Source organism: Lissotriton helveticus, chromosome 5_1 (genome assembly GCF_964261635.1).
Source record: "Lissotriton helveticus chromosome 5_1, aLisHel1.1, whole genome shotgun sequence".
In the NCBI taxonomy this organism is placed as follows: Eukaryota; Metazoa; Chordata; class Amphibia; order Caudata; family Salamandridae; genus Lissotriton; species Lissotriton helveticus.
Window position 1 is genome coordinate 721598702 of NC_136065.1, and position 12545 is coordinate 721611246.

Sequence of the window (12545 nt, forward strand, 5' to 3'; positions counted from 1 at the left end):
AGTCCACCCCACTTGAATCTTCAGTGCTCCAATCTGCCCCACTCCAATCCAGTACAATCGGCCCCCCTCCAAACTGCCTCACTCCTGTCAAAAACAATCTGCCCTACGCAAATCCAAAATAATCTACCCCACTCCAATCCAAAACAGTGTGCCCCACTCCATCCTGCCCCTCTCCAATCCAAAACAATGTGCCCCACTCCAATTCAAAACAATCTGCCACACTCCAATCAGCACCTCTCCGAACAGCTCCATTTCAAACCAATCTGCACCACTCCAGTCTGCCCCCTCCAATCCAAAACAATTTGCCTCCTTCAATCCAAAACAATACACCCCACTCCAATACAATCAACCTCGCCCACATTCCAATCCACCCCACCCCACTTCACTCAATCCCACCCACTCTGCCCCAATCCAGGCCACCCCAGTATACTCCAATTCAATCCACTCCGACTACCTCAATCCACTCCACTCTATTCCACCCTACTCCCCTATTCGCCCCACCCCACTCTACTCTACTCCACTTCACTCTACGACACGGCACTCTATGACACTCTCTGCCACTGAACTCTACTCCCCTCTATGATTTATACTCCCCCTACTTTCAGATTCCTTGTGGCTACTTTGACATCCCGTTGGTTGGGTTTCAGGCGCAGTGTTTGCTCATCGTCTTCACCCAACTCACTGGGTGTAGATGAATGAAACTGAACCGCTGTTGCTGTATTTTTACTTGTGCAATCCTGGGCAGCTCAATTAAGGCCCCAAGGTGTATATAAGGGGAGCTTTCTCTTTCAGTCAGTGTGTCTTTGCCGGAGTATGATAAAAAGGAATCAGGTCTTGTTGATGATTCATATTTCGCTAGAGGAAAATACATTTTAAGGGAGGAATTAAAGTAGGTGATATTGTACCTCCCCACCAATCTCCAACTGCCTGTGGAAGAGAATCAACCTAGCACGAGTGGGGAATGGTTTAATCAGTTCCAGAAACATTCTTTCCTAAAGTGCCTATAATTCCTGCAATTCAATGCCACCTCAAACACGAGTGGAATAACCCGAATGTTCCCAGATTCAGGAGAAGAATTTACCCTCTATCAAAGGGAGAGACTGAGCATCCACAATCTTTGATTGTGGACCCGTTATTACCAAATATAGTCATTAAAACGTCCCTTTACTGAACCATAAAATATAACGGGGTTACCCTGTGTCCCTCAGAACCTGGGTATACAGTTATGAGCTACAAACATTCTGTCGGGTAAAAGAAATCTCCTCAAGGGGAATTGTATATAATGTTTTTCATTAAACATTAAATACTAGAAGGGCCTTTAAGTGATCCCTCCAACATATGGGAAACTTCCCATGACTCAAAAAAACAAATCTTTTAAGAAAATGATACCTTAAAACCACTGACACAACATAACCATTAACCTTATGTTTCAAATATATTATTTTTCATATATCAAAACATATATGTACATATATATTTCTTTTTTTAATATTTCTCTTTTCAACAGCTGTCTAGAAAACATAAAGAACAATACATCCCATTAACATATACATTGTGAAAATCAAAAATCTCCCAGTGATCACTTACACAAACATGAGACCTTGGAACCAAATATAATCAAAATGTCCAAAACATTTGTTGTTCAGTGAACCCTTATATTTTCATTCCATATTCCAAGGATAGCTGACATAGAACATAACGTAATGTCGTTGAATACCCTGTGTTCAAGTTTTATTGCCTATACATCATGTCGGGTCTTCCTCAGGACTAAAGCAGACCAAAGGGCAACCTTAAATGTATTCAAAGAAAGAAACATATGACGTTTCCAGAACAGTATCCGTTAGTTATGTACCATGACATCTCAGACCCCAGCCGGGGTTCACTCGATGTGGGGATGGGATATGTTTGTGTTTATCAGTTACCCTCCTTCAATTGTAGGCCTCTTGGCACAATCGTGGCTTCATTTGTTTCTGATTTAAAATATGAACATCAGCAGCATCACCTGTCTTGTCTGCTGTCCTACACACCAGGAGGACAGCAGACAACACAAACATGAGACCTTGGAACTACATATAATCAAAATGGTCCCAAAAAAGTTTTTGTTCAGTGTATCCTCATATCTTCATTACATATTCCAAGGATAGCTGACATAGGACAAAACGTAATGTCGTTGAAGTGTCGACCCTGTGTTCAAGTGTTATTGACTATACATCATGTCGGGTCTTCCTCAGGACTAAAGCAGACCAAAGTGCAGCCTTAAATGTATTCAAAGAAAGAAACATATGACATTTCCAAAACGGTATTCTTTAGTTATGCACCATGACATCTCAGACCCCAGCTGGGGTTCACTCGATGTGGGGATGGGGTATATTTGTCTTGGTCAGTTACCCTCCTTCAATTGTAGTCCTCCTGGCCCACTTGTGGCTTCATATGTTTCCAATTTAAAATATGAACAGCAGCACCACCACCTGCCTCGTCTACGGTCCTTCTCAGGCAGGAGGACAGCAGACAAGACAGGTGCTGATGCTGTTCATATTTTAAATCGGAAACAAATGACGTCTACAGGTGGAACAGGAATGGATTCTGCAAATGTCTCCTTTCACTCTAGCGGTTCCTCCTCTTCATTTAGAGACTCTAGTCTGCTGACAACTATCGGCTTGGAGCTAGAGAGGGAAGCTTTTTGAATAAGAGATTGTTTCTTTCTGTTTCTAGCTCCTTACAAGGCCTCTAGGAAGAGGTCTACTAACAAAGCTCATGATCAACACTGGGCCTCTTTAGACTCATAGTGCTTTCAAAAGACTTTGACCCAGTCACTGCTGCAGCATCTAATATTTTAACATTTTTGCAGGAGGGCTTTAATAAGGGGCTGTCTGTAGCCACCCTTACATTAGAGGGGGTTTGAATTCGAGCATTTAGGTCTCCTTTGAATTAACTTTCCCCAGTTGAGTCTGTAGTTATAAATCCATTCATGGGAGTCTAAACTTTTGATGCCCAAGACATGCAGCCCTATCCCCTCCTAAGTTTTATCTTGAGCCTTGGCTTCTTTACAGTAGACCCTGTTTGAGCCCTTAGAAACAAGATCAGACAAGATCCTCACCTATAAATCCTTCTTACTGGTAGCCATCACCAGGGCTAGGTCAGCTGAGTTAGGGCCCTGTGGCTGTCAACACCCTTACTTAAAGGTCTTTGAGGACCGTATAGGTCTTTCTTTTCTTTAGATCCAAAGTTTGACCCCAAGACGAATTTGAATTTCCATATGAATCAAGAGATTTTCTCCCCTGTTCTAAAAATTGACAGTAATAACTTGGATCCTTTGATTCGTCCTTTGGATGTGGTTCGAGCTGTGAGGATCTACTTGAATAGCTTGGCCAAGTATATGGTTTCATATTCCCTTGTTGTCATGTTTGGGCATGTAAGGAAGGGTATAAAGCACTCTTCTTCCAAATTGGCAAGAGGGATAATGCCGGTGATATCCTTTACTTATCCGGTTAACATTTTCTTGGATCCCTCTTCAGCATAGCTACACCATCACTGTGTGTTCATATCGGTCAATGTCTGATTAACAAATAGCTTGTATGTATTGCCCTCTTCTTTTCTCCCCAAACCATGGACCTAATTGTCCTGGAAATGCAGTTCCTACGTGGATTCTGACCATTAGCTGTCCTCCCCGAGTAAACTCCACATGACACTCAGTACACCCTCTTGCATTTTCATGGCTATGCATTTAAAGTGGTTGATTGCAGCTAGATTTCCTCCAAGTTAAAGCCTTTAATATAGACTGACTTCCAAATTATGACTGACTTGTCAGCTAGATTTATACTTGATGAAGCACTACACTTTACTTTATTGGCAGTCCTCTGTGGTTCTTAACTCTTCTACCTTGCTGGCTTGCCTGTATTGTTTAATATGAGGGTGTTCCTAAAAGTCAAGGTTTGACCGTCTTTCTGTTGAAGGAAATTAAATTGCTTACAGGACCACTCAGGGATTTCCCTGTTTCTGTGCTTCAGCATACATGCCAACATTATGATATTACTAAAATAATATGCGTAATAAACTTACTTAAAGGAGCTTTCAGCGACCTCTCTTAACCCATTGGTCTCTTGTTGTGTCATTCACATTTTGCTTCTGCCCACTACAGCATTAAGCATGGGACAATGGGGCAGTCTACTTAAGCCTCTGATTAATGTCACTTTGAGTGACTGCATTTGCATTTTTACAATATGCACATTTGCACATAGGGAGTAAAACACTTTATCTAGTAGGATTCCTGTTTTCTCACCAGTCCTAGATTTCCTGGTCCATCTGGAGTCTCCACTGATGGAGGTCCTTGGAAGCCGGTATATGACATACATCAAAGAATATTATTTGACTACAAAATGTCACATTTTGTTTACTTTCTCCATGACTCCCAAAAGGGTTGCCTTAAGGGTTTGATCAAAGGCTGGGTTGTACTTTTCAGATCAAAGAAAGCTTGAGGTTTGGAATTATCTACTCCAAGTACCTTGATTCATCTGCAGACTCTGGATGGAAGGCCCCCATTTGCATACCATCAGGGACTCCTACTTCAGGACACATATTTGTTTATTATCCTGGAAGAGCACCTCACTCGATTAAATTGCCACTGATCAGTGGAGCTTGAGTAAGATCCTGTGTAAACCAGATTCTTACATGTTGGTGTGGTGATCTTTTCGGTTATTTTCCAAAGTTCTGTGTGAATTGTCTACCACTGGCAGGAAGCCTTTGAAGCATCCCCTTGCACCACCCGGACCTGATTGCTTGGCAGTGGTCTCCAATCTTTCCACAAGGAGAGCTACTTTTAATCATTGAAACTATCCTAAGTTACTGCATAATATTGGATTCTATAAGGGTACACAAGACCAAAGTAACGTAATTACTACCACTAAAGTACCCCAGTCCTGCCCAGTCATCAAGAAGATTTAAAATCATGAGTTGTTTCACAAAGTGTTTACCTCTGGGGTCCCCGAGGAACATTTGTATCTCTTTGCTTTTGAGTGAGAGAAAAAGAAAGCAGAGATAAACATGTGAGAGAGAAAGAGACAAAGAGAGAAAGGGAGAGAGAAAGAAGGAGATGACAAGAGAAAGAGAAATATTGAGAGGGGAGAAAGGAAAAGAAAATAGTTTCCAAAGAAAGAAGAAAATAAAGAATTAGAAAACAATTCATAGAAAGAATGATAGGAAAGAGAGAAGGAAAGAAAAAAATCATACAGACAAAAATGAAATAAAGAAGGTGATCAATGAGAGAAAGAAAGGGGACTAAGACAGAAAAAACATCGAAAGGAAAGAAGGGAGGGGAAGAAAGAAAAAGAAAAAACATGCTGAAGACAGAAAGAAAGGAAAAAGAAAAGAAAGGGAAATGTGAAAAATAGAAAAAGAATCAGCGAAAGAAGAGAACAAAAGAGAAGGAGTGAAAGAAGGAGAGAAATCAAGAAAGAGGAGAGAAAAGCTGAATTGGAGAGAGGAAGAGAAAGACAGTATGTGGAGAAAAAAGAAAGCGTTGGAAAAAGAAAATGAAAGGAGATAAAAAAGACGATTAAAGGGAGAGAATGAAGGAGGAAAGTAAGTAAAACAAACAGGAAGGAGAGTAAAAAGCCAATTAGAAAAGCCGAGGAAGAAATGTGAGAACAGAAAAAAGCAGAGGAAGAGAGAGGAATAAAGAAGCAGAAATATTGCAATAATAGAAGAAATAATTAGGGAATGAAAGAGGAAGAAAGAGAGAAAGCAGGAGCTGGTGAGAAAATTATGAGAAATGAAATCACAAAATAAGGAGAAAAAGAAATGAAAGAGGAAAAAGAAAAAAGGAACACAAACAAAATAATAGTAACGAAAGAGTCTTCAGAAGAGGTTAGCCTGCATCATCTACCAAGGTTTCAAAAAGTGAGTGGATTTTTTTAAAGTGCTGCTTTAGCTGGTGGGCAGCTGCATATTTTCAAACTAGCTAACAGACAATTATAAAATACGAGCTATATCGAGGTCGTCTGTGAGCTACTGGTAGCTCACGTTCGATTTGTTGGAGACACTTGGCTTGAAGCATCACATTTTGAGATGAGCTGGAATTCTAATGACAGACTGAGAATCTCTCCTACTCACTGACTATGAGATGACTTTAGTAGGCGAGACGCTTGCCTTTTTCTGACGCTTGTGTGAAATGTAAAGCACAAGAATGTCAGGCAGCTAGTAAACACAGCAAGCTTTGTCAGCCTTGTGGCCCTTCTAAGTAACCCAGTGAGAAGATCATTGCAACTGATGCTGTTTGGGGGGAAGGGACATGTGCTAGTTCTTCATTTAGCTTCTGTTGTGGAGACAGAGCTGCAACAGAGACTAAATCCCAAAATAGTAATTGGGTAAGTGAGATCAAAGTCACTTGCCGTCTTAGCTATTGTATTGGCAGGCGATATCCCAAAAGATGATGCAGGACTTTAAAGGGAGCCAGTAGAGTTCCATGACGGCACGGTGAGATGGTCAAACTTCTTCAAACCCTTCAATTTGTGTGCTGCAGCATGTAGAATGGATTTCAGGGGGCAAGTGTGACATTTAGAAGGCACCTGAGAAAGACATTAGACCCATCCAGGGTTGAGAGTACAAGGGATCAGATGGCTGTTTTGAAGTTGTTTTCAGTGGGGAAGGGATGGCTGGTACTTGCCCTCGTAGTCTTTAATATGTGTTTCTTGAGGAATAGTTCATTGTCAGGGGCAAAACCAAATGATTTCTCGTTTGTTCGTAGTCGGGGTGAAATCTTCCAGCTTCATGTATTTTAACCAAAATTAACCAGTTGTTGTTTGTTGGTGTTGTTGGGTAGAAGGAGTTCAGTTTTGGTTGGTTGAGTTTCAGGTAGGTGCTGGACGTCCAGGTTTGCATGAGGTGGAAGCAATGTCTGAGCCATTGAAGGTGGAGATGTGAGGAGACTTTAATGTAGAGCTATGTGTCATTGGCCTACTGATGAATTTTAATCTTGCTGTCAGCGAGAAGCATTCAGAGGGACGCCATGTAGAGGTTGAAGGTGATGGCTGAAAGGATGGAGCGCTGGGGTACTTTGCAGGTGGCTGGTAGCTTCTGGGAAAGTGAGATGCCAATCTGGATGAGCTGGTGGCAGTTGGATTGGGGGTGGGCAAAAACCAGTAGAGGACATTATCAGCAAATCCCTTTCAGCATGTTTGGATGTGAATGAGGCTAGGATGTTTGATAGTGATGAGTTGTATTCTTTCAGACATGGGTAAGTGCCACCGGAAGATTACCACATCTTCTCTAAAGGTACTACACCTGTTGCTAGGAATGAAGCCAAGATGGCAATCTTTAAGCAATATAATAGTCATAAATAAATATGTCATTTCGCTCCTGATTATTTCTGCTAAGATGATGGAATTTAAGTCTTTCCTTTCAATATTAAGGTTAAAATTCAAAGGCCAGTGGTGTTATCGTTCCAGTACGAATGTACCTAATCCTGACTTTTAATTGTTGTACTTTTATAAGGAATATTTGTTTATGGTCGAAAAAAGATTCCAACTACTTACAGTAGACCAATGTTTTGGTAGGAGGTTATTTTTACCATTTTTAACATGCCCTACTTAAACTATTTTTTTAAGGAAAGCATCAGTTGAAAATGGAAAAAACTAATATTTTTAATCGTGTTTTAATAGTTGTAAATGTCCATTTAGCTAAATAACCCTTTATGTTAAGGACTTTGCGATTAAATGTGTCATTTACTAGACGCAATCAAATGTGCGTTATGATAGAGTTATATTTTCTGATTGGTATGTGCCAGAGTTATGTGTTCTGAGATACGTCTTGTGTGATGCATATGCCTCACCTTTAGATTTTAGCAAATCAGATGGCAATGTCTTAATAAATATTCACTGTTTCAAAAGCAGCAATACCGTTCATTATCTGTGGTGCGCATGTCCTACGAGTATGCTTATGGTAAGCGGCTTTTTAGTTGTATAACAACTAAGCATTGTCCGTTTTCAAAGCCAGCGTTTCTTACTCTAAAAGGGGACCATTCCCAAAGGGGCAGCATTTCTCAGTCATGCAGTCGCTGAGACGTCTTTTCACGCCATGAGATTCGCATGCTTTTGTTTATTGATACCTGTCAGCAACTTGTTGGCACCAATAATAAACCAAAGCACTCCGGACTACTAGTGAAGGTATTGCTGCTTTGAGAGATGTCTACATTATTTCTGACTTTTTTTTCACAATAGCAGGTTTGTGTTCACTGGAAAGGTCACTGAATTGGCACCGTATAGCGCCTGCTGCTGCAATGCATGAGAAATAGCGCTCACGGTATGTCTCACCCATTTATGCCTTGTTTATTTGTGCCTTCCTCACTGCAGAACAGCAGAAACGGCTTAATAGCCTGGCAGGTATGGAGTAGATGTCGCTACACGGGGTTTGCTTGTGCTTGTATGGGGTTTATTGTGGTAGTCTCCTGGTATACCTTTAGCAAACACTGTCAGATAGGACTGCAATGACGTAAGAAATCCGACGTCCTGGGTGCGTTCCCCTCACAAAGGCAGTCAAAGAAGTGCATTTCTCTTGACCATCATTACAAGTGCTCAAGGTTATTTCTGTGGCTCCTAATGGTCTGTCAGCATGCTAGGAGCCCGCCCGCCTCATATTGCATTTCCAATGCCATGCTTACATGTAGGAGAGCATTCTGTAAAATGACACATCTTTATTTAATTCATTGAAAGTGATCTAATAATGAATTGTCACACTGCCACACCCAGATTATAATTCCTAGTTGGTATTAATCCTGCATTGAGCACGACGTTAGTGGGATATAAACCAAAAAGAAAGTTTGCGTTGTATTTTACGTTCAATGCAGTGTTTGCTAAGGGGACCACGAGATCACTGGTGCTTATTTGAAAATGCATGTATATGCATGTGCAACTAATCATTCTTCAACTTCATATCTTGATCATTTGGCGCTTTATGATTATATGCATGCAGATCACTTTTATGTGCCCCAAAAATGCATGTGATGTTGTTAGATTGTGTATCTTTTTCCGCCAAGCATTAATGCCACAGAATATTACAAAATGTTACTCTCAGTTGCGGCCTTGTACTTATAGCAATTATAGTACAATGTATTTGGAGCTTCATTGCAAATATCACCTACAATACACTATGTGTATATTCCTTGCTGTATTTTTCATACCTTGGGCAGCTCTAAGCTAGAATGTTGTTGTTGCAGTTATGTTTTATTGCAACAAAAATGCCTTATCAAGAAAAAAAAGTCATAACTGTGAATTACGCGTCATAATCTACAAGTGTGATAATTGCCAAGAATTATGAATTTCATAAAAAGCATATTGCAAATAGCTACTTTGATGTCATTGCATGGTTCCAGTGACATATCAAACTAATTTGCGGTTTAACCGGTCAGAGATCCCCAGAAGAATTATAAAACCATAATACACAATTGGCATTATGCATCTTCCCTACTCACAGCAATTGGGAAACAGTAGTGTAAAGTTATGTTAGGCACATCAAAATGCAAACAGACGAATTCTCACCATAAAAAGCAATATAACCCTTACTATCCAATGCTTTGTCGATGACATTTCAGTGACCTGATTGAGGCCATTAATGAGGAAGTCACAGGTTACCAATGATATCACATTGAGCACATTACTAAGCCATGAAGTTAAAACAGATAAAACAATTTATCAGTGTCAAAAGGAAAAGTGTTGTGTATTTCTCTCCAGTTGACATATTGTGTTCTATATGACACATCTACTTTCTCTGCAACCCGTTGACAATATCTTTTTTCAAATGTGTTTGTTAGATACGATTTTAATTACGTTTTCACCAATGCAATCAAAACTGCATTTTCGTTTCTAAAGACATTCTTCAGTATTTTCATTTATTTCTACTATTAAGATCACACACATCATATTTCCTCTTTATTAACAGCTGTTAATTCAACTTTGCTGAGTCTATAAACATTGCATCAGATTTTTTTCAGTTTTATAGTTCTATGTTTTGAACAAGTGCAGATGATGTCTTTGACTTTACACACACACATTTACACCTCTTCTCATTTTGACGGAGACATTATACTGAAATATTCTCTATAAAGGTATTTCAGTGTCTTCATTATATTCTGTGCCGACGGAATATTTAATTGCCTTTGACTTCATAAATGGTATCCTATATATTCTGTCATTAATCCCTGTCTTCTTTAAATGTGTTGATATTTCTTTTGTAACTTACATTGTCAGTAAGTCACCAGTTTGAATGGTATCTTAATAACAGGCTTAACTTAGCTGCATTATGTTAAGTATTTATGCAGCACACAAACAGTAGTAGTAAACAGGAGATATTCCACACCATTTTAGGACAGTAGAGCAAAATCTAAAGGATAAAATGAGACACAATTACAAAAATCCAATCCAGAGGTATGCAATTGTAAAGGTTTAAGTAAAAAAAGCACCAAAACGCAGAAAGTGCTAACTGGGGGTATCTGATCGGGCTTGACAAAATTACAAGTTCAGGCCAAATGCAATGGAGTGCAGGCCCGATACAGGGACCAGGTTAGTTCTGCTGAATAAGTTACCTTCTCAGAGTCTGACGTGCAGAGTTTAAAACTTCAGGATGTCATTAGAGGATGTGAACTGATGCCAGCCAAGGGCACAGGCCTGCAGAGGTACTGCTTGGGGATCAGAACTCACTCCAGCAGGGGCAAGCAGGACTCAGGAATGTCCAGTTGCAGGTCCAAGCAGGGCCAGTTGCAGCAGGTCAGCTGTGCGGAAGACGCCCTGGTGCAGTCCCTGCACTCCTGCAGTTCCTTCAACCGGCGGAGCGGCTTAAGGACACTGGTGCCGTTTATTTTTGTGTTATCAGCCGTGGCAGTGTCAGTACTTCATGCCACGATCCACTGGGATTTTATTTCTTCATTATGGTTGAGATAGCGGCAGATGAACTCACTGGAGATTAACGTGGGCACTCCAAGTACCAGCAGGCCGTGCTTTGCAGGCCACGCCCACTGAGGCGCGGTATTTGAACACAAGGAGCTCCCGCCTAAATTCATTCTGCCGCTATGCTCGAGTCCGATGCCCCTGAAGAAGCAATGGTGAAACGCGTCGGGTTGGACTACAATTTGGTGGACTGATATGCTTACATGCTGCTGCTTTCCTTCAATAAACAAATTTGGCAGAATACTTACCAGCGATGTGGTGTTTTCTACAGCAGGCAAACTCTTGTATATATATATATATATATATATATATATATATAGTGTATTTATACAGGTCATGTATCCAGCCAAATCAAATATCGAACCGAGCCTCCCTCCCAATCTAATTCACAGTTTTTAAAACTATTTTAGCTTTTTCTCACTTTGGTGTAATCGGCACATGCACTTTTGAAACTTCATCACCGGGTCTTTATGTAGTCAGGAAGTTTACAATACTAATGTTTACAATTCAAGATATAAAATTGCATTTGCAGTAGCACTTTATGTAGTCAGGTAGTCTACAATAAGGATGTTTACTGGGAAATGTACCTGACAACTTTTGCACTAGATGTATTTTACATGAACTAGGTGATTATTTTTAAGCAGTTGTGCGCCACCACAAAAATTTGATTTTAATGGTCATTTAGGACTAACAATATCAACAACAGCTATGTACTCGAGCAGAGGAAGATAGCTTTTTCAAGCTTGATGATTCCAACTTGATTGATGGTATTTATACCAGGATTGAACAACATTGCAGAATATTGTATCTCATGACTTTATTTGCGCCAAGAAAGGCGGATTGGCTCCCAAACGTGGCATGAGTAAGAGTACAATGTCTGTAAACATTAAGTAGTTTCCCTATGTCCATGACTACTTATATGTGTTGCACTTGTCACATTCAGAAATGGTCGAAAAAATGGTAGAATAAGCAAAGTGAGGCTGTGTAGCGCGTCATGTGCTCCGGGGCCCTCGGGCTGAAATGTATAATGGCTCTTATTTGTTAGTGGAAAATAAAGGAATTTTACCAGCACTGAATTGATGGTCCGTGCTCCAGTCCTTGTGGAATTTCGGCAATCGGTGGGTGGAGTACTCCCGATATATATGTGTATCCTGTAGGGCAGTGGTCAGCAGAGTAGGGTGACCCTTGGCTAATTTTCCAGGCGCAACTGTGTGGGACACTTTATGGAGCCTTTAAGAACTCTGTTTTTTAATCCAATCGATGGATGCGGCCCACGTGGTTTGAAATATGACTACCAGTCCCAGGAATCATTGTGGAAATACACACCTGAGTGCAATTTGTCATTAAATTGAGGGGATGTAACTGGTGGTGATCGCTTGCCATTCTTTGTTTCAACTGCCCATGAAGAAGGGGGTGAGCCCGAAACCAGTAGGCAGAACTTAAGGAGGTACGTGTCACACAGGAGACGCTTGTACGTTGCCAGCGGAGCCGCCCTACGAGTGCATGTCACGAAAGGGCAACTTTGAATTTTTGGTATTTAGTGGTCCAGCTCTGGCCACGACACTGCACCGCTACATTACCCTGGTGGATTTGTAGCTGTTTATTGAGGCA

General features: G+C 40.7%; 1 protein-coding gene across 41 annotated transcripts in view; it reads left to right on the forward strand.

The window, feature by feature from the left end:
• SORBS1 (sorbin and SH3 domain containing 1) overlaps window positions 1-12545 on the forward strand; it is a 1860906-nt gene that overhangs the window by 1391469 nt on the left and 456892 nt on the right. For all 41 annotated transcript variants that reach the window (XM_078643144.1, XM_078643174.1, XM_078643143.1 and 38 more), the window contains one exon: window positions 8346-8375. In XM_078643144.1, coding sequence (XP_078499270.1) covers window positions 8346-8375 — 30 coding nt within the window. The remainder of the gene's footprint in view (window positions 1-8345; window positions 8376-12545) is intronic.